The sequence below is a fragment of the Talpa europaea genome (assembly GCF_964194135.1).
Source record: "Talpa europaea genome assembly, chromosome: 10".
Lineage (NCBI taxonomy): Eukaryota > Metazoa > Chordata > Mammalia > Eulipotyphla > Talpidae > Talpa > Talpa europaea.
Window position 1 is genome coordinate 25,819,550 of NC_140077.1, and position 22,129 is coordinate 25,841,678.

The 22,129-nt window shown below is 53.7% G+C and overlaps 2 protein-coding genes across 2 annotated transcripts; both read right to left on the reverse strand.

Annotated features, from left to right (window-relative positions):
* Window positions 1-4,828: 4,828 nt before the first annotated feature.
* Window positions 4,829-8,293, reverse strand: CYP26A1 (cytochrome P450 family 26 subfamily A member 1; the record flags this gene model as incomplete). Its single annotated transcript, XM_084244663.1, has 7 exons — window positions 8,023-8,293; window positions 7,643-7,867; window positions 7,106-7,396; window positions 6,860-7,018; window positions 6,172-6,306; window positions 5,454-5,606; window positions 4,829-5,170 (listed from the first exon to the last, which is right to left on the reverse strand). The coding sequence occupies exons 1-7, from the start codon at window positions 8,209-8,211 to the stop codon at window positions 4,829-4,831; spliced, it is 1,494 nt and encodes a 497-aa protein (XP_084100789.1). The 5' UTR covers window positions 8,212-8,293.
* A 4,604-nt stretch (window positions 8,294-12,897) lies between these two features.
* Window positions 12,898-20,939, reverse strand: CYP26C1 (cytochrome P450 family 26 subfamily C member 1; the record flags this gene model as incomplete). The annotated part of the gene is made up of 6 exons (XM_084245426.1): window positions 12,898-13,275; window positions 15,291-15,620; window positions 17,385-17,540; window positions 19,214-19,489; window positions 19,957-20,181; window positions 20,736-20,939. The coding sequence occupies 6 exons, from the start codon at window positions 20,937-20,939 to the stop codon at window positions 12,898-12,900; spliced, it is 1,569 nt and encodes a 522-aa protein (XP_084101552.1).
* Between the last annotated feature and the right edge of the window lie 1,190 nt (window positions 20,940-22,129).

A 22,129-nucleotide genomic window follows, 5' to 3' on the forward strand; every position in this document is an offset into this window, starting at 1 on the left:
TGAAAGTCTTTGACTGGCTGACATTAAATGAATTTTGTACTCAGAATACTGAATCCCCTCTTCTAGCATTAAATAAATCACTGCTACAGTGGATGGTATGATTGTACTTAATGAATTAATGTGCTTTGTCAAATATCTGTTACAGATAGGCACCTTGTTCTCTTTTCACAATACATGTGCTTTAAGTAAACCGGATAGTGACATCAAATGAAAATCCTGAAACATCTGCGGTCATAGATATGAGTGAATAGATTTCTAAACCCTCAATGGAGGAAGGAAAGACATGGCAGTGATAAGAAATCCTACAGTGTGGGTCAGCGTCTGTGCCTCGGGTGCATGGTTACAAGAATTGCAACACGATAACTCTCACCCAGAAAACCCACCACATAACCCAGGCTAGGTTTCACCCTGTCCCAGAGCTCTAACTTGAGTTGACTCTACTTCAAACGAAGGAAAGCTCATTTGGCCAAATATTCACAGAGCGTCAGTTTCAGGAATGTGACATGCTGTGAAACCACAGTCCTGTAGGCTTGCGGTCACTGAGATTTTCCAAGGATGAAAGTTTCGCTTTTCAAAGAAAAACATGGCACCACAAAGCTAGAGAGACATAAGGTGAGTGGTATGGATTGGCCCCAGGGAGCTTTGTCTCCCAAAGAATACCTACGAATATGCCCATGTTCTAGGGAGGATGGGGAAGTGCTTAGAATGGGCTAAATTTCTAAGAGCCCAACAATGAGCCAAATCTTGCCTTTGAGTAACTTTTCAGGAGGCAGAGAAATAGGACAGTCGGGATGAGTTCAATGTCAGCACCTGGCATCTTGGAGCCAGGGCACATGGGGAAAGGAACCCACAATTACTCCAGAAGGCAGGTCAGGTGGCTGGTCAGCATGGCACAGGTCAGCCTGGGAGAGGCCCAGGGTGCTGGAGCAGAAGCAGGAAATGAAGCTGGAAGCACCAGTTCACAGGGCAGAAGAGTCCCCTGCAGTCAACACAGGGGAGTCGGTATCTCTGTGAGGCCACTTGCCAGGTCCCCTGGCCTCTAACCTCCGTACCTGGCTTAGAGGTTTGGCAGTGTGGTCACCAAGGACTGATGGATGCCCCTGGCAGAGGATGTGGGCGCGCGTGTCTCCCTACATTATTTGGAGATAATCTGCATTCCAAAGTAAAGTAGGTACCTGAGGAACTGAATGAACGAGGAACCAAATCTCAGAAAATCGTGACTCAAATTTTGGAAGGGAACTTGTCATTTAAGCCAACCTCTCCCTTCGTGTCAGAGTCCCTGCCGTGGTGGGATTCCCTACCTTCAGTGTGAATGCTTCCATGGACGGAGGCTTGGTCTCTCGCAGGTATCTCCGAATGCTTTCCTTATGTGGTGGAACATGTCTTTCCTTCTAATTTACCCTGCTCTGGCCTTCCAACAGGCCGGAGCCTGCATTTTACAAAGCACTTTAACTATTTGAAGACAGGGCCACCACGACCTCTCTAAACACCCCCAGCTTTGGCACAGTGCTTCTCTGGATGGCTCATCCCACCACCAGCAAGGTCCTTCAACAGGATCCCCACTCTTCAAAACAGAGCCATTTCCCAGGGATACCAGAGCAACATAGGTCAGAGCTGGGCAGTATGTGGGTGACTCTGGGAGCCTTGGCCAACTTTCCTCAGAGATGGAGGCCATTTCAGAGAGTGAACGATGGTCACCCAGGCCAGGATGACCTTTCCAGAGGATCCAGGCAGCTGTGACCAGCCCTGAGGTCCAGCAATTGCTAAACCTGAGTGGTCAGTAGCCGCTCACTGTCTGGGGTAAAAGCAGGCCCTGGGTCATTGTCTGTGGACACTGGATTTCATGGACACTGGTGGGGAAAACCACAGAACCCTGAGCTTGGCATAGAAGGGAGAAGCCCGCCCCCTTGTGGACCTTTGGGGGGTGGCAAGGTGCGAAAAGCACCCTGAAAAAACTGGCAGATGAGGAATGAGTTGGGAGTTGCGGCTTCCCCTCACTGTTTCCATTTCAGCCGTTTCATCTGGAGGCTGCAAGGGGATTTATCTAGACTGTCCCCGCACAGGGAAGAGGCAGCAGGGGACTTGAAGCCAAGTGAGGCAGTAGAGACCGCTGGATCAAACACAAAGCTGAGGATATGAGCTGTTGGGAAAAAGAAAGAAGGGGGAAAGTCAGCAGGGGGCATTTCCTGGTCCTGGTCCTCCCTGGGTGGCCCCAGGCAAATCACAATCCCTCCTTGGGCCTCCCTGGCCAAGCTGTGAAGACTGCAACCCCTCTGAATGCTCATGATTACAGACCCAGCTGGAGGCTTTCACAGGCCAGTCCTGACAATGGTCTATCACTGGTGGCACCACACCCCTGGTTGAAGAGAAGGGGGTGGGGGTGGGGGGCAGTTAGAGCAAAGGGCACCTGTGGGGGGTGGGAGGGCAGAGGGCACCCAAGACTCTGGAGACACACTGCCCTTCCATCACCGTGCCATGCCCCTGAGAGCTCCAGTCCCTCCCCACAGTGGTTTCCACTCCTTCCACAGCCTTAGCCAAATTTAAATCTAAAACAGTGACTTACTCCTGAAACTCTCCTCCCTCAGGTGATGTGTGGACACTGACCCAGAGGTGCCTGTGCCATAAAACATGCTTGTTCCTTCAGAAGGAATCCAGATCCACTTCATGTCCAGTATGGCAGCCGCCAACATTGATTCAGCCTCACAGCCATGCAGCTCTAAGCTGCCTTTACTCAGCACTGAGGCGCTGAGGCCAAGAGTGTGTTTTATTATATTTGAGATGAATTCTGCACTGCTCTATAATCGATGAGTATCATTGGACTAAATGCAGCCCTGAGAAATGCAAACCAGAAGCACTTTCCTCAAAGCTCTCCAGATTAAAAAAAATAAAGGTAGATTCTTAAAAATTGAATTATATAGTAAAATATCTCAAATTTCTGACTGCACTAAGTTCACAGAGACATGCGGTCATGGAGTCACCAAAGAGATTGTTTTTAAAGGCTAACTGTCCTCTGGCAAAATGAAAAGAATTGGAATCCTTTAAAAATAGCCTTGTATAAATTATCTGAAACAGCGTCCTCAGGCTACTTGTACTCCTAGCTGTAATGACACTCAGCCAGTGTTCAGAGGGGAGGGGCTGTCTTTGCACACCACAGCAGACTAACGCTTCAACTGCAACTAAATAAGCCTGTCATTTCTCATTAAAAAAAAATAAATACCATACGGCTATTATAAGGCATTAAGTTATTGTGCAAACACCCCTAAAAAGTCAGGATTGCAACAATAAATACATCCCAAGTTCTACCTAAAAAACTAAAGTCAGGTAGAACATGTAACTAATTGTAGACAGATCCCTTTCAAACACCTATTTAGACCACCCAGTTTGTACAGCATTGCCAAATCCTAAAATTGTAATGAAAATTTTAAAGTCCAAAACCTACGAGCCATCAGAGGTTCAGTAAGCAGATTGTGCCATTTCCAAACTGAAAATGTGCTTGCATCAGCAAGTCACCGGGGCTAACCTTTTTGGATGGAGTCTGGCCTTCAGTTCAGAACATGGCTATGCCAGGGTCAGAAATGTGACAAAACTGTGCTTTCCTGGGGTTAGCCAAGGTTCACAGGGTCAGGACTGGGCCATTTTATCAGTCATGTCAGGCTCACACCCTTTAGCCTGGCATAGATAAAAACTTTATCTTGTCAGTTTGCTAAATCTACTCCTTCTGCCTTATTTTCAATACAGAAAACCTGGACTCGCTTATCTAAACCAGAGACTGGCCTTTCGAAATACTGTCTTCATATGCAACTTCTGCGTAAAGGAAACATGCCGATGATTTTTTATCTCATTTTAGTCAATAATTGTCCATAATCAGAGTGACTGGCTGTGTCTTACCTAAAAATCTTAGTTTCAGAAAACCATTTTGGCACAGTGAGCAAACAGGGATTCTTATGTTCATTAAACATGATAAGCTTATGACTGAAGGTGTTCTATTAGACTGTGATCATTCTTTTTTTTTTTTTTTTTTTTAGAGGCATGTTTTATTTATTTGTTTGTTTTGTTTATACATGCACTGGGTACAGTCAGAAGCACGGGAGGGTGAAAGAATTCACCAGAGCCAGAGCGGGGAGCAGAGCAGGCAGAAAGACCGAGGTACACTGCTGAGGGGAGCAGCGGGCAGCAGGAGAGGTCTGCGCGCCATGTGGGCCCCTCCTCTGGTGGCCGGGGAGCAGCCAGGAATCGAACCGGCGCCGAAGAGCCTGCGGGCAGCTTCACAACCCAGCATTCAACCGCTGCGCCACCGAGGAGGCCCTAGACTGTGATCATTCTTAAAGGGTTACCTTTTCAAAGTCAATTTTTCCTAAAGTGAAGCAACCACCCCCAAAAAATCTTTTAAAAAATTTGGGGAAAAATAAGGAATCAAAATGACAATAGAAAAATGTATGTAGCTTTGGATAATGTACACGTATAACATATATTTTCTAAAAAAACAGTCTCTTCTTCACTGAGACTTTATCTGCACAGATGATGAAGTCATGCATATAGATGTTTAGAAATTGGTTAAATATTGTAAAATATACTAAGTGCAAATATTGAACTGGTTAGCTTCCCCTATAGGAATCTTAAATGCAAGACAAGCACCTTTCAAATGTTACTTTATTTGGAAACTATACAGATTCATTATTTTGATATTTAAAGATTGTGGTATTATAGTAGAGTCACATAAATATTATAATATACATTTAGAAATTAAATATAATAAAATCAACACGACACTATGGGAAAACTCCCAGGTATACTTCAAATGAGTCCACTGTCTAGACATTGGGGCCCATCAGATTTCCCCCTGGAAACGGGTGAACCTTGCAGGGAGATCATCCACAGGGCACATGGTGGGACTGGTCTTCATGGTAGGGGGTCCATTTAGAAGTCTCCAGTCACAATGCCTGGCCAGCTGCACTGTAAATATTTTGAGAAGAATTTTTGCAAACTCTTTCCCTACACAGCTCCTAAGGCCTCCTCCAAATGGAATGAAGCTGAATCTGGAGGCATCCTCTGGGTAAGGCAGCATAAATCGGTCAGGATTAAATTCCTCTTTGTTGGTGAAGATATCTGCCACCTCATGAGTATCACAGATACTGTAGATAACATTCCAGCCCTTGGGAATCTGGTATCCCTGCAAAAGATTATGAAGTCCATGGACTGACAAACTGTAATTTAACTTTCAACAACAAAAGCTATCACTGATGTCACTGGAGGAGTTATGAGTTAAAAGAAAGGTGGGTTATTGGGGGGGGGGTGCAGAAAGAACAAGACAAAGACATTCAGATATCTTGTGTCCATATGGGTCAGGATAATATTATCAAAAGCTTAAGAAATGTAAGGTAATGCACAGGGAAGTAAGGGAAGATTTAAAACCACAAGAGAAAGGGGCTGGGGAGAGAGAACTTTTAACTTACATTTAATTCAAAAGTCTTAAGAGCAACACGAAACCCCCCTGGAATTGGGGGATTCAGTCGAAGTGTCTCTTTAATAACACACCCAATGTATTTAAGCTGTTCCAAAATTTCCATGTCCAACTTGTTGTCTTGATTGCTCTTGCAAAGTAAACCCTATCAAAACAGTCATATAAAGGTGAACAGTTATTTTGTGCTCCAATAAAATCAACCCAGCAGATGTAAACAGGGCTTAAGTGGCCGCTAAACCCAAAGGGCCCCATGATGGGAGAGCGTGAGGGGGAAAGCGTGAACAACCAGTGACCATTTGCCTTCACCCTTTGGCCCAAATCCATGATTTACAATTCCAAAAGAATGCTGCTCACAGGACCACCAAGCTTCTCCCCATCACCACCTCCAATGCCAGCACCACCTAGGGATCCCCCCTTGATGCCCTTGAACACACAAGTCCAAGAAAGTGACTCTCCAAGATTCTGCAAAAAGTGGAGATGGGCCAGGAATACAAGGTCAAATCCTGCCCAGTGGCACCACAGCTCAAGACGCCTTCCTTTCTATTCAAAAAGCTAATTCTTTTTTTTTTTTTTTTACTGGCCTCCCACCCCTTGACCCTGCATTTGCAAAATACTCAAGAGAAGGCATCACACTTAGTTAATTGGAAGTTGGCTGAGAAGCAGCTGAATTTCTTCAGCTAATGGGAACCCTCAACCCAGAAACCCCCTACCTTACTCTTCAGCTCTTCCCGAACTTTCTGGAGAACATGTGGGTAGAGACCCAGGTAAGTGATCAGAGATGTGGCTGCACTGGCTGTAGTATCATGTCCTCCAAAGAGGAGTTCAGTTGAAGTTTGCTTTAGTGCCTACCAAAAAAAAAAAAAAAAAAAAGGAATAAGACCAACGTTTTTCAGGTCTGCATGCAATTTTACTGAACGATTTCTCAGAACCAACTGGGGGTTCTGGAAGGAAGAGAAGGGCCAAAAGCTTGCTGACAGAAAGTCAAGGAAAGCAACATTTTCAAATAAAATGCAAAGTCCTTTTAGTTCAGCTGGAGTAGGAAAATCAGTAAGATCCCTCTCTCCTGGAGACTCCTAAATTAAAAGTCATAGCTGCATCAAAATCGCCCAACATTCTTTATCTGCATTTTGCAAACTGCAACTTTCCCTTCAAAACCTGGAAGGGCAAGAGGATGCCCTTTGTTCCGTTGCAGCCTCTTCCACCGCTCTCCGGACCCGGTGTCTCCACCTTCTTCACCTGGTGTTTCAACCTTCCGAGTCCCCTCCCTGGGATCTGAACCCCGCTGACTGTCCACTCCGGCAAGCTGAGCCGCAGGCAGACTCTTGGAGGACCAGAGGATCCGCTCATGGAAAGCCAGGGGACCAACTCCTCAGTGCCTTTCCCATAACTACCTCTCACCTGCATGTCCAGCCTCTCTCCTCTCTCCCACGAATGCTCGATCAGCAGCTGAAGCACATCTTTGCAACCCCCGCCCGCCTCCGCTGTCCGCAGTCCGCAGATCTTAGCGCGAATGTTCTCCTCGATGCGCGCGTGGATGAGGTTCCGCGCCTTCATACCCTGGGCGCAGAGAGCGCAAGGCAGTGAGCACACGCCCGGCACCCCAGTCCACCACCCCTAGCTCCGCACCTTGCATGCATCCCTTACCCGGTACAGCCCGCTGAAAGGCACGTCGATGGGCAATGAGAAGAGATTGCGGATCATTTCCTCGAAGGCCTCCACCAGCTGCTGCTCTGCGTCCCCGCCGCTCGCCAACCCCGGCTCGCAGCCCAGCAGGATGCGCATGGCGATGCGGAACATGAGGCGCTTCACCTGGGGGTAGACCAGGAGGCCGCGCTCGCCGCAGCTCAGCCACTGTTCCAAGCAATTGCCTACTTCCTCCGCGATCACCGGCACATAGCACTGGAGCGCCTCGCGGCTGAAGGCCCGCATAATCACCTGAGCCCCAGGAGGGAGAATGTTAAAACCGGGCCCCTCCCGCCCCTCTCACATTCTAGGGTCTCCTTCCTGACATCCCCAAGCCCGCCAGACCCTAGGCACTTCTCGGCTGGGAAAACTAATCTGGAAGTAAGAAGCTCCTAGTCAATGCCCAATGCAGCCTGTGCTCACCCACCATCAATCTACCTGAACAGCTCCAGCAAAAGGTCCCCTTTCCCGTCGTGAAGCAGCCACCCCCACCCTCACCTTCTTGCGCTGCTTGTGCGAGGAGTCGTGCAGGCTAGAAAGGCAGCCAGAGCCCAGGATGGTGCGCACCGACGCAGGCCAGTGGACCGACACCAGCCGGTGCTCCCCGAGCAAGATGCGTCGCACGTTGTCTGCGCCCATCACCCGCACGGTGGGCCGCCCGAACAGATGCGTCTTGTAGATGAAGCCGTATTTCCTGCGCTTCATCTGCAGGAATTTTCTTCGCTGCCGGAGGAGAGAAGCGGGCGTGAGGGGGCGCCGAGGAGCGCCGCGCCACAGTCTATCCCTGATCCCAGCCTGTGTCACCTCCCGCCCTGGGGCGCCCACCCGGGCTTCGGTGGAAGTTGGTGCCGAGCCAGTCCCGCCCCAAGCTTCCTTACCTGTAACACCATCTGCAAGGTTTCCCCAAAGAAGGGGAACCCCATAGTTCCGGGGGGCAAAGGGAGGGCACAGCTGTGGTCGCGGCTGCTCACGCAGTAAAGGTCCCAGAGCTTAATCGCGGCCAGGAAGAGCAGCAGCGGGAGCACGAAGGTGCAGAGCGCACTAGCCAGCAGCGCCGGGAGCCCCATCGCGCGCCACGGCCTCCCGCGCCACCTGCCGCCGTCTCCAGCGCTCCGAACCCTGCGGCGCGCCCGCTTTATAGGCGGCCCAGGTTGCTGCCCACGTTACCTTGGTCAGACAAATTAGTTCACCCAAAGTTCATCTTTAATTGCGGATTGGGCCCCTGGCTCCTCCCCCCGCGAGGCACTGCCCAAAATCTTTAACCGTTTGTTAAGCGCGGAGGCACAGGAGGCTGCGGCGGTTTCCCTCCGAGCGCGCCTCCTCCCGAGGTGCGGGGTTAGGAGCAGCCGCCTCCCCCCGGTTAGGGCGCGCGGAGCTCCCGGACCGCGGCTGGGGCAGAGCCGGGCTCCGGGGAGCCAGAACTACAAGCCTGGGGCTTCCCGCCGGTCTCTTTGGAATCCCTCTGGCTGGACCCGACAGGCAGTCCCAGCCCGGGGCTGCCTTCCCTGGCTTTCCTTTTATAGGCGCGGGTGGGCTCCCTTCCACCTGCTGGGGAAGCAAAGGGAACTGCATTCAGGGACGAGTCCAGCTCCTCGTCCCACGGGTGGGAAAACTGAAGTCCAGAACGCGGAGCAAAAACGCAGGCCACCCTGCGCTTCCGAAGATCCCACGGAGGAGCCCTGAGCCAGGATCCAAGAGAGCGCGGCCGGGAGTGAGACCCGAGGGGCTGGTGGTTGAGCCCCTTCTCCAGCCCCTCCAGGAGGCCAACACTCGTCCTGTCTTGAAAGGTTCTGCTCAGGGATGCAAGAGTCTCTGAGAACCCTGAGAGGGTTTTGGCGCAACCCCGCACAAATCAGACGCGAACTCCGATGCCCCCGTAGGGGACCTCAGGGGCAATTCATCCACAGCTCACCAAGCAGCATGCTAAGATCTGGCCTCGGCCGGCAGATTCTCAGGGCCCTGGGGCTTGCAGCCCAGTTAAGCAGGGGGGGGAGGGGGGGGGAGAGGGTTCCTAGCCCTGGCAGGATAAAGAGACAAAAGAAAGCAAGCCCTGGAGTCTGGTTTCCGAACTCGGTTCCGTCTGTGCTTTCATGACCTTGGGGAGTCCTCACGCATCCTTACACCGGTTTCTTCCTCCTCAATAGGGAGGCGATCCTTCCCGACTGGTCTGTACCTCGGGGTAGTTGCTAAGTTTCGAAAAGGGGCCTCTGGTTGCAAGTACTTTTTCTAGCTCCCGGCACTTGGACTGCTTTACCGGGTGACCTGGGCGCGGGACACAGAAGGCCTCCTCCGCGCTCCCGGTTCCCACCCAGAGTAAAACCATCCAGGTGGGAGGGGTGCTCGGTCCCAGGCTTAGACCACTAACCGGAGTGCTGAGGAAATCCGTACCGAGAAGCGGGGAGGGAGGGAGGTTTCTGACCTCCCAATAACTCCATTTCCCCCAACCAGTTGCTACTGCAGCCAACGCCTGGGCTCAGGCACTGCGGGAGACGCACGTGCGCCCTCGGCTTCCCACCTGGCCGAGCCGCACCGCTTCCACCAGCCGGGGCCAGCCGCCCCCCAAGTTTGAGCGCTGAACGCACCGGTGGGGCAGAAAACGAAACAGAATGGTGTAGGTTTGTTTAAAAATTGGACACCGGCTCTTAAAGGAGTGCGCCTTATGCGCCGAAGGTGTTTCTTGGAGGTGGAAAACTCTTTGATCTTGGGGAGCTGTTAAATACTTGGCCCGCGGTGGGCACGGTAGCCCCCAAACCAGGCGAGATAGGAAAATGTCTGCGGGCTGGTAGGGAGCTGCACAGTCCCGCAACGCTTCCAGCCCAATCGCCACAGGGCATATTTCGGAGTCTCTCGGTATTTTCCAAACTCTGCTCAGCGTTTCAGAGGCTCTCAAGACGGATTTCTCCCACTGCCATTTCTTGCAACGATCCGGCGACATAAACAGTACCAGCCAGCTTCTGGCACCGCCCGGATCCAGGGCTAGACTCGCTGGAGGTAATTCTCAGAAACCCCGGGCCCGCCCCTTTCTGGACAGGGCCTTCAGCGGCGGAGCAAAGCTGGGATGGGGGCGTGACCTGGGGCCCATTCCCAGTCCTGGGGCCTGACCCGCCTGTGACCCCTGCGGGCCGGACCGTGACATCCGAGTGAACCCTGCAGGGCCACCTCGCCAAGTTCAGCGCCCGCCGGGTCACCAGATGAACGGGGCCTGCGCGATGGAAATTGCCACAGGGAAAAAAATGCTCTAATCTATCTGCCCATCGAGACCCGCGGGGGCGTCCGGCGGGGAGGGGAGGGGCGCGGGCCTCTGGCAGAAAAGGATTGAATGGGAGAGTGCAGATCACTAAGAAACATCTTGAAGTGGGGACTGGGTCAAAAAGATGATCCACCTAATAAGAACTTTGATCTAGAAACTCTGCCAGGTTTTCTTGGATGGTGGTGGGCTGGGAGGAAGTTTGGTTCACTGGAAAACAAATGTTTCCAAGATATTCACACAACAGCCGCCCCGCTCCTACGGGGTGGGGGTGGGGGTGGGGGAGTGGTTTCTCTGCTGGGGCAGGGGAGTAAGAACCCCGAGGTAGACGCGAGTTGGGTGAGCTAAAGGCTCTGAGGTTCTCCCTCCCCCACTTTGGCCCTATCTCCAGCTCCCCAACGCTAGGGCACTTGTTCCCATCTCAAGCTTCTATACCTGCCCTTCCCTCTGCTTAAGACAACACTCTCCCAGGTCACCGAAGTCTCTGGGCTTAGCCCCCAGGCACTCTGCACTATAGGCCTGTTTTCTTTTCTCCAAAAGCACTTATCACAAAGGGACACATTCTTGCCCTTTTGTTTGCTAATTTATTTACTGTGGACCTCCTCGGGGTGACTATCCAGTCCAGGGTGGCAAGAACCGAAGAATCTGGAGCTCAGATATCCCTTGAAATTAATGAAAATGGTGCATCAATGAGAAACTGGAGTAACACTGGAGTTATACCCCAGAGCAGATAAATCAGGTTTGTTAGAACCAGCAACACTGTACCGGCTCCTGAGAGGCCCTCTCCATATCTTTCTTTTCTCTGCACATCAGAATCAGTCCCAAGTTCTGGTCCTCCCACCAATTCACCTGAACTGGAGTTTCTCAAGCCAGGCAGTGGCCTCATGAGCACCCTGAGGGCAGGCCGGCCTGACATTTATGCTGGCCTTGGGGCCTCTGAGCCCAGGGCCTGGCGCCAGGCCTGTGGTCAGCAGTGGACCAGTGAGGGTTATGGCAGTGTCAGCCTAGCTTTGGAAGGGCTGTGTGCTCTTGTTTTGCCTAGCCAGCCCATACCTGTTGCTTCCCCCTTTCTTTCTGCCCCCAGGAGCCACCTTAAGCATGAGGTCTGGAGGGCTCCAGCTTCCTTCTGGTTCACTAAGGGGGTCAGCTCAGCCTGGGGGGCAACTTCCCTGGCTCACCAATACAGTCCAGTTGTCCCAGGCCTGACTGAATAAGGGTGGCAGGTTGAAGCGGGCTTTTGGGAATGGTGACACTGTGGGCTCTTGGCTTTGATTTAAACACTAGTAGGAAATTCTGCACTGGAAAGGTCCAGAGAAAGTCCTTAAAGCAACGCAGGGTTCACTATGAAAGGACAATATGGCTGAGTCCTAATGTGGTGGCCACCATATGTGGAGGAGGGGGTAAGTGGTGGAGTGGGGGAGAGCACTGGCAGACAAGTCAGAGAGCCCAGTGCTGGCTCCTCAGGCACATCTTTGCCACAGTTTCTCCTCTGTAAAAAGAGAAGATTGCAGTTTGTAAATCTGAATGTCCCTGCTGCCGCTTATGGAGATAATTTACAGCCCCCAGGTTTATGCTCAGGAAGGAAGCATAAAAGCCTAGCCTATCTTTGGGTATTCACTGGTTGGGTCTCTCCTGGGTGTCCCCTAACCCCAACCCCATGCCTTCCATGAGGAAGCTCTTGCCCAGATAAACCCTCGCCTCCTCACTCAACTAGAGGCAGGAAACTATTACTTGACCTTCCTGTTTTGGGTACAAATATCCCAAACCTCTCGGATTATATTATCTCAACTTCCCATGAAAATAATCCGGTCTGAAACATTTTGGGGTGCTTATTTTCCCTGTATAAACGAGAATAATAAACGTGTTCTTGAAGTAGAAATTTTTCTTTAAAGAAGTCACCAGCAGAATCCGGTGATGCTGAGCCACTTAGAGCCCCGGAAGCGCGCACGGTTCTGGGTTTCCGCTGAGACGCGCACAGTGGCCACGACGCCCCAAACCAAGGCCAGCTGCCCGAGGGCCTTCCGTTAGGCGTCTTAGTGAGTCTTCCTATGGCCCAAAGCCAGACCAGGGATGCGCTCCCTGCGCTGCCCCACCCCACTTCCTGGCAAGCTGCGGGTCCCGGCCCAAGCGCTGGGTCTCGGACACTGTCCACGAGGCGCAACCCTCCCTGCAGCCCAAGCTCCCTCTCTCGGATACGGAGCAGGAAAATCAGGCCCCTTAGCGTCTGATGAAGGGCTGTTCCCTCTAGCCAGATCGTGGGAAGGATTCAGAAGCTCCATCTTAACCTTTGCGTCCTCGGGGCGCGGAGCGCTGGAGGCTCTTCTCTGGCGCCGGCGCCTTGGCGGCGCCTCGCGCTCCTCCCTCAGTGTCCGACCCTGATGCGCGTTGGTTGACCGTTTGTGGAGCGAGTGAGGAAGTGCCCGACCCGGCCCGGGGAAACCGCAGGTGGGCGGCGCTGAGGGCTCGCTGTGGCCTCTGGCCAAGTCCCCTTCTGCAGCGCAGCGGGTCACAGGCGCGCCCCGTCCTGCGCTGCCGAAGGCGCGAGCGGATGGAAAAAAAGCCGAAGTCCGTCCACCGGGTGCACGATGGGCACCGTCTGCATGGCGGGGAAGGCAGGGGTGGCCAGTTCCCAGCGCGCTGTGCGCACCAGCTCCACCGCGAGCAGCTGGAGCACCGCCTGCGCTAACTCCTGGCCGAGACAGCTGCGCGCACCGCCGCCGAACGGGATGTAATGGAAGCGGCTGGCGGCGCCCCGCGCATCCTCGGCCGCCGCGCGGAAGCGCTCCGGGTCGAAGCCCTCGGGCGGGCTGCGGTACACCGCTGCGGTCTCGTGCGTGTCGCGGATGCTGTACATCACACTCCAGCCCTTGGGGATCTGGTAGCCCTGTGGGGAGGCGAGGAGACCGCCTGACCACCAGGCACCTGGAAACGGGTCTGAACCGACCTACCACCCCGGGTGCATCCGGCAGCCTTCCCAACACCAGCAGGAATGCCAGTCTAATCGGGAAACTCGAGCCAATCTAGTCAAGTTCAGCCCCGTTCAGCCCCGTCTCTAGTGAGCTGTGTGACCTTGGGTTAGACGCTCAGTTCCTCGGAGTCTCAATTTCTTAATTGATAAAATGCGACCAAAAATGACCGTTTTGTTCTCGTGGGGATTTGAATGAGGAGTCTGGCTTATTAGTGGTCAGTAGGTGTGAACTAATATTTGTTTCAATGTTTTGGCCTTGTCTTTCTTTTTTCTTCTGGCATTAAATCAGGAATCCGAAATTCTAGTCCTGAACCTATCAGCTGCCTACGCCAGAACAACGAAAACGGCACGGGTGCCCTTTCCACTATGGTCAGAAACAAGATAAAGCTCTTTTTTGCACTGAGCTGAAAACTGCCTCTCACTTTCTCCCACTATATGAACAATAATAATCAGATCTGGTAGCCATAATTTAAGAAGGTGCACATGAGAATTAAACTAGGGAGTCCTTAAATTGTTGGAAGGCAACTTTCACATTCTCTGTGAATCCCAGGGTCTTCCGATTCCATTTTTAAAATGTTTTCCATCTTCCTTGACTATCCAGCTATCCTGGCCTAAACAGATTCCAAGGTGTCTGCTCTCATCAGGCAGACAGAACATACTGGAATCACTGAAGAGCTCACTCTCCCTTCCAGGCCTCAGTTTGATAGCTAAGATCCCTGTCCTCTGCTCACCCTGGTGATTCAGTGCCCAGGGCAACCCAGTGTCTGCAGAATGAAGTCTCAACTTCAAGATTCAGCATCCAAGACACTTGTTAGCATCTCACAAATCCACCCACCTTGGTCTGGGCTGCCCTGGGCTGCCCTCTCTCTGTGTGTGGTCACCATCCTAACCGTTCGCTGCTCCAGTTCAAATGTCAGCCCACCAATCTGGTGTCATCCTGTACTAAAGCTCACTCTCTTCACACCACAATTTAGGATGAAACTAAACTAGATGCACCCTTTCTCTGCAGGATGAGATCCTGAAGGGCAGAATCCCAGTCCTTTCAATGCTCCCCACGCCTGGTTTGCAATGCCCCAGGGTTGATGTTTGCAGTTAAAATAAGCATCAGGAAAGATGCGCTTACTCTGCCTGGAGCACCCCCTTCCAGTCACCTGGAACTGGTGGTAGGGGGGACTACAGTGACAGCACTTCAGGCAAACCACCTTAGTTTGGCAGCACTTTTTTGCACTCCCCCATGCTGCTTTCCACTGCCCCTGTACAACCCTGACCTGGCCTCACCTGGAGTGTTAGCCCTGAAAGGGACCAAGACAGTTTTCTTCTAGAGTAAACTGAGCCCAAGAGATGAAGGCTGGCCCACACCTGAACCTTCTTGCTCAGCTCAAACTGCCCTGCTCAGACCATAAAGAGATTCTACCCCATATTTTAATTACCCAGTTTCCCAGGACGCTGGCCTCAGATTAGTCCCTGGATTAATTAACAATGTTAACATGAGCAGTTAAGAATGAGCAGTTCCTAGATTTTGTGAAGGAGCTAGAAAGGTAGATAAGGGACATAGTGTGTGTGTTTTGGGGAGTGGGGGAGGCTTTGTTCCTCATACAGACTCACATGCCAAGAGGGAGTTACTGCAGAGAAAAGTACGGTTTTCCTTTTAAAACTCGATTCTAACAGAATTGCCGCACGGGAACCGCTGCCCAGGAGCTGAAGTGCACGGATTCCTCGGCCCTGTCGACTCCCTAGGAGCCAGGCTTTGAGCCTCTCAGCTGTGTATCCGGCAAGACACAACAGGGACCGGCCCATTTTACAGGCGGGAAAGACGAGCTTTTGGAAAAGGAATTGCTCCTTCGGCCCTAACACCCCGGCCCTCCTCCCGCCCCGACGCCTTGGCAGGAGGCTGGCGGCGGGCACCGCGCAGCGCAGCGCCGCGCACTTACGTCGAGCTCGAAGGTGCGCAGTGCGGTGCGGTAGCCCCCGGACACTGGCGGCAGGAGGCGCAGCACCTCCTTGACCACGCAGTCAACGTAGCGCAGTTGGCCCAGCGCTGCAAGGCTGAGGTCGGGCTCGCAGCCGCAGTCCGGCCCCGGCCCAGAGCAGCCTCCCGAAACCCTGGGCGCGCAATCGCACGCGTGCCCCAGCCCCAGCGCAGCCAGCTCCTGCTGGATCTTGGCGATGGCCGCCGGGTGCTGCAGCAGCAGCAGGACGAGGGACGTGCTGGCACTGGCAGTAGTGAAGAAGGCAGCGAAGAGAAGCTCCACGGCCGACTCCTGCAAGACAGCCCCGGCGGCGCTGAGTCTCCCTCAGTGGGGACCTTGACCTCAAGGCTCCATGGCTGAGGCGCACAGGGCCCAGAGCCACCGATGCGCAATGGCCAGGCCGCCAGGATGTACTGCCGTGGCGCTACGTTCGTGGATCCTGGGTTGACTGATTGAAGCTCAAATCTGTCTCTTGGGAAAGCCACATATAGCGATGGGCAAAACCAGGATCTATCACTCGCTAAGGAAGGCTTCGCAAAGATAATGCTAGGAACTTACTCTGTGTGCTGTTCTTAGTGTTTTAGGTGAATTAATTCATTCCATTCTCACCCCAACCCTGTGAGGCATAATTACTGGAAACTGAGGCTCGAGAGCTGCTGGGAGTGCTTAAGCTAGCATCCTAGCACGCAAGCTTGGAGGTGTTCTCTTAACCACCTGGGTAGTGCTGTCTGCAACTCTCAGTGGGCATCCTGACCACCACTGCAAAACAGAACTGACAGAGGCACCTGGAGCCGGGCACCTGGTAGTGCCAGCCTCTGTGACAGGCGGGCAGCTTCATGGCTCCTTTTTTTTCTTGGTCTGCTCTACATAGGAAGCACAGCAGGTGCTGGTGGTTCATCAGTGCCTGCCTCTGTCTACCCCAATCCTGATGTTTTCCTTCCTGCCAACACCTATAGTTTGTGTTTGCACACAGATTCCTTTGATCATAGCATAAATGTGTATCCCTCCTCTCCTGCACCTAGAGGGCCAGGGCCGTATTTTGTTCCCTGCTGTATTATCTGTCCCTGCATGGCACTTGGCACTCAATAGGTACCTAATATTTGTGGGAATGAGTAACCTGGTCCACAACTGCCTGTCCTGATCTGAACAAGATGGGAGGCTGGAATGGAGACCTCAGCGCTCCGGTGTCCTTCCTGAGAACCTATAGGGGGTTACGACCCCCTTTCCAGCCCTCCCAAGGCAGAGGGACTGTCCATCCCTTTGCACCCCACCCCTCTTTCACAGCCCTCACTGTTCCTGAACTTATTAGCCCACTGCTTAGTTCCATTCGCAGGAAGAAACTAAGGCTGAGCCCCACCCTTCAGTAACTGGCTGTTGTAAAATGGGAAATTGAGGCCCAGAAAAAAGATGGGAGTTGTTTACCAAAGGGCTGAGATATTCCCATTTCTAATTTATCCTGGCACCTCCAACCTCTCACTCATTTTTGGGAGCATTCTCAAACAGGCACTGGGGGCTATTCCAAGGCTGCTCTCCTTACCTCCACCAAATGTGCTGTGTGTACACCAGGAGGGGTTCTGATTCTGTAGAAGATCCGCAGTGGCAAAACAGATAGGCAGAGATGCCAGGTGCCAAGATGGCTCATGGAAAGGACAGTGTTGATTTTGGGAGGAAGAACACTCTCCAAAGAGAATGCTGAGTTTGACCCTGAGCCTTAGATTAGTAGGGAAAAGGAGTGAAGAGGGTTTTATAAACAGGGGGACAGCAGAAGCAAAAGCAGGAGGCCTCAGAGAAGAGGGAGGAGAAGTGGAGCTGTTTGAGGCCAGAACCCATTAAGAAAGGGCCTGGAATTCTTGCCTTTGGTATCCCTACTGAGAGGGACAGTGACTGGCCCAGCCTCAGAGCTAGCAGGTGCAGCTGAGCCATGACTGGAAGCAAGGTCTCCTTTCCCTTCATCCCAGAAGGGCTATTGCTCCAAGTGGGTCAACAGGATGGGTTTGTGTGTAGAGGCCTGCTAGGAGCATAAAAGGAGAAGGAGAAACCTCCAGGGCCACATACCTTCAGCTCCTGCACTGAGAGCTCGTGGCCCAGCTCCCGAGTGCTGTGGATGATCATGTCTAGGGCATCGCCTGGCTCTGCAGCCTTGTCTTCATGAAGTTTCTCTGCAATGGCCTCCTCCAAGTGCTGATGAAGTTGGTCCCGTGCCCGGATGCCCTGATGGGAGGTGGTGGGGAGGGAGGGGTGCAGGAAGGCTGAGGGGGCCGGGCCTGCAATCTATCCCACAAATCTTCCCTGAGCTGCTCTGTTTCCCCTGAGGTGCTGGTGTTTCCCAGCTTGGCTCTATACCTCGCACATAGTAGTTCAACAAATGCTCAGAAATTGTCCACTAGCCCCACATGTCATTCTCTTTTGGTCAACATAAGCCCCTTTGAAACAAGGCAAAGTGTTACTATTTCCTGAGGGGGAAGGATGAGGCTCAGAGGGTTCAAGCAATTGACAGTCACACAGCTGTGCCATGCCTGGCACAGAGCCCTGTCCCAGTGAAATCAGTCCATTGCCCTTTCCCTGCCAGAGGCTCAGGCAGAGGCAGTGGACACCTGATGCACCCAAAAAGCTCTGGCTTACAGAACTATTGGATGTTCTAAGCATTACCTCGGTAATGGGGTAGTGGGTGTGCCCGAGCAAGCCAAAAATAGGGGCTATTTTGAGCCCTTGGGTTTTGTAGTTAAGAGGAGATTCAGCCAAATCCTGCCTCTGCCCCTCCTAGTAGTGTGCTCTTGGGTAAAACGTTTAACCTCTGAGTTCAGTTTCTTCATCAATAAAATGAGAATAATTACACTTTGCAGACTGAGAAGGTTAAATCAGAAAATGTATGCAAGGGGCCTCCCAGGTGGCGAAGCGGTTGAGCGCTGGGTTACGAAGCTGCCCGCGGCCTCTGCGGCGCCGGTTCGATCCCCGGCTGCTCCCCGGCCACCCGGAGGAGGGTCCCACATGGCGCGCAGACCTCTCCTGCCGCCCGCTGCTCCCCTCAGCAGTGTACTTCGGTCCTTCTGCCTGCTCTGCTCCCCGCTCTGGCTCTGGTGAATTCTCTCACCCTCCCGCGCTTCTGACTGTACCCAGTGCATGTATAAATGAAACAAACAAACAGACCAGCAAACAAATAAAGCATGCCTCTATACAAAAAAAAAAAAAAGAAAAAAGAAAAAAAGAAAATGTATGCAAGGTGATCAATCCACAACATGCCCCTAAACTATTATTTTTATTCAGGTGACTAAAAACCAGAGCGTTGGTACTATGAGAGGCCCCAGCTGAGGGGAGCGGGGAGGTGGAATGGGTCTCCTAGCTGCTCTCTAGGATGGGCCGGAGGCTCTGAAGTCTGAAGAGGACGCAGTTCTGTGATCCGGAAACTAGCGGACCTGCCTGGGGCCTCTGGCTGAGCCTGCACCCAGCCCCCTCCAATGCTGGCTGGCGCCTGGCTCGGCCGGGGGGCGTGTCTGCGACCCTGGTACTCCCACCCGTTCGCAGAGGTCCGGGAGGCGCTGAAGACCCGGCCAGGAGGCGCCACTCTGGGGAGGGGCTGGGCCGACTGGCCAGGCGCCTGCCATCGAGACTCAATGTCGAAAAGCCCGCCGCTGCCGGGCTGGAGTAAGTCGGCTCTGGCAAGGCTCAGAGAGGGTGTGTGGCCCGCCCAGAGTCACACAGCAAATCGGGATCGAGGTCAGCCCCGCACCCGCTGCCGAACCAGGCCACCACCCCGCAGTGAGCTGAGCCTCCATCCCCAACAAAGATGACGCGCGGGGCGCGCCAAGGAAACCCTATCTTCGCCTGGGAGACCTAGCCGAGCGGGGGACTCCCCAGACGAAGGTGGGGGGCTGAGGCGGTATTACCTTGCGCAGGCCGCTGAAGGGCACGTCCAAGGGCAGGGAGAAGAGATTCTCCACGAGCTGCTCGAAAGTCCGGGTCAGTTCCGCGCACTGTGCCTCATCCAACCGCAGCCCCAGTAAGATGCGCGCAGCCATGCGAAAGGCGAGTGCTTTAGCGGCCTGGTAGACTGCGACCGGCCCGCGGGCAGAGCACCAGGAGCGCACCTCATGCCGTAGCGCCCCCTGCAGGCGCGGCACATAACGCTCCAGCGCTGCGCGGCTAAACACCCGCGCCAGCACCTGTGTGGGGGCGCATGGAATCAGGGTTGGGCGGGCCTTCTCTGCAATGCGATGCCAGAGAAGCCAGGAAACCAATTTCGATCCCTTCCTACGCTTCCTAGCGGCCCGTACCTCAGCATATTGATTTTCGCTCTCTGTATTTCCTCTGGATCTCAGACACTAGCTGCCACCTCCCCCAGGAAGTCTTCCCAGCCTGCTCTCCAGGTCTGAGTTGCCAGCGCTTCCTTTATGTCACAGAGGACCAGAGAATGAAAGGACCTCTAAATCCCAGTACTGGTTTTATAAGCCAAAGCCGAGAACAGTAAGGGACTAGTCCAAGGCCACTTGGTTAGCCAGGGATCCCCGCCAGGTTCACAGTGTACCACTAACGTCAAGCCCCAGCCTGGCCCACAACAGGTTCCCGGGAACCTCGCGCCTAACTTCCCGACAGGCCCCAAAGCCCCACCAGCCCTCCGGTTTTAGCTCACCTTGCGCCGCTGCCGGTGCGGCTCGCCCACGGCTCCGAGCAGCGTGTGTGAGCCCAGCAGGATGTGCGCACTCTGCGGCCACTGGCTGCGCACGAGGCGGTGCTCGCCCAGCAGGATGGTGCGCACGTTCTCCGCGCCGCTCACGCGGATCACCGGCCGGCCCAGCAGGTGCGTCTTGAATACTGTCCCGTAGCGCTCCCGGCGGGAACTGTGGAAGCTTGATCCCTGCGTGTGAGGCGGAGCGAGGAGGGCTGGCCCCCCCGGGCCTAGGCAGGGGATCTAGTCTGCCCCCTTGATAACTCCCTGCCCCGACCCGGCATATAATTCTTTTCAAAACACTCCCAGATGGGCCTCGCGATTACCCCCAGATAATGTCAATAAATGTTCCTGTTCCCATTGGTGAATTGAAACTGAAGCTCAGAATGGCGCTCAGGAGCTCACAGCTGATCTGCGTGCACCTCAGACTTCTGATTTTATGCTTGCAGCACAGAGTGACATACTCCTTAGACGCCTTCCTTGAACCCCTTTAGGGGTCACCCTTCCATTGTGTCGGGACTTGTGCGAGTTGCACTGGGGCAAACTGGAGACAGACAGTCCTTTTAGGAAGCAGTGGACGGCTGGGCAATAGTGCGACTTGTTTAATGCTTCCCGGGATCCTGGGCGACAGGAAAGAACTGGCTACGAACTCTGGGGGCACTGAGAGCTAGGAGGGTCCAGTGGGAGCCTAGAGGAACCCGCCATATTGGGGTGCGGGAAACCACGGACTGCGGACGGCTCACCTGAACTAACCAGTGCAGCGTTTCACCAAAAAAGGGCCAGCCCATCGAGCCCTGGGGCAAAGGCAGGGCGGAAGCCCGGTCCCGGCTCAGGGTCCAGCGGAGGGTCCAGAGGTGCTGGGCCAGGCTGAGCAGCAGCCCCGCACATAAAAGAGCGGTGCCCGCCGCGCCCAGCACAGACAGGCAGTTCAATCCCCAGGAAAACATCGCGATCCTCCCGGGACCAGGTCGCTGGAGGCGCAAGAGCTGGGGCACCGGCAGTGCGCAGTGCTCACCTGTTCTGTCGGGAAAGGGTCTGGGGCTTGGGGACCAAAACCAAGATTTATAATATCGAACAGGGATTTCGCGCTAAAATCAGACTGGCATTAGGGGCCTCGCTGGTGGCGCAAGGGGTTAGGCATAGCACTATGAAGCTAGCCGCAGCCTCTGCAGCACGCGTTCCATCCCTGGTCAGCCAGGGAGATACCCACATGGGGCAGCAGACCTCCTGACTCGCCCACTGCTCCCCTCAGCAGTGTACTTCGGTCAGTCTGCCTGTTCTGTTCCCCACTCTGTCTCTGGTGAATCCTCCCACCCTCCCGCACTTTTGGCCTGTACCCCCGTTCTTATATGCATAAATAAAATAAAATAAAATAAAATAAAATAAAATAAAATAAAATAAAATAAAATAAAATCAGACTGGCACTGAGAAGGCGGCAGTAACCACGCGCGTCTGAGATAATTGCCTTCCTCGAGGCCGGTGCGCTCAGGGCTTTCACCAGAATCTGAAGGCTCCCGGGCCATTTGCCAATCCCTTGCTGGGGTGCCGGCTGCTTCCAAAACGCACTTGCCCGGCATCCGCGGGTACCTCCCACATCTACCCGGGGTCAGCACTCTTTTGAGTGCTTTAAAGCTGCGAGGGAGGGCAAAGAAAGGAGTAACTCACCGGTGCTGCTAACCTGGGGTCGGTCACCCAGGCTGTATCCGGACTGCAGACCCCCACCCCACCTCTCGCTCTCCTACAGTCGTTTAACCCTTCTCGGTCCACCCAGGACACATTTATATAGATATCGGTTCCCTCCCTAAGGACTGGTCCCGATTTACACAGTGACGCGCTTATGCATATTTAAAACCCACCACGCAGAGTAATGATTGGCGGCGGTGGGCAGCAGGGCGCGCTCACAGAAGGCCTAGGAGTAGGGAGTGGCAGCCGCTGCGGCGCTCGCTGGCGTTCGGGTTGGGCCGGGGCCTCGCCCCGCGGAGATGGCGGGGTAGGCGGGCGGAGGGGGCGGGTGGCAAGCGGTTTCACGCCAGAACTTCTCTACACACCCGGCCTCCGCGGGTGGGTAAACCCAGGGCATGGAGCCGATGCAGGCTTCCTCTGGGGTCTCCAACCTCGAGCTTCTAGGTGCCCCTCT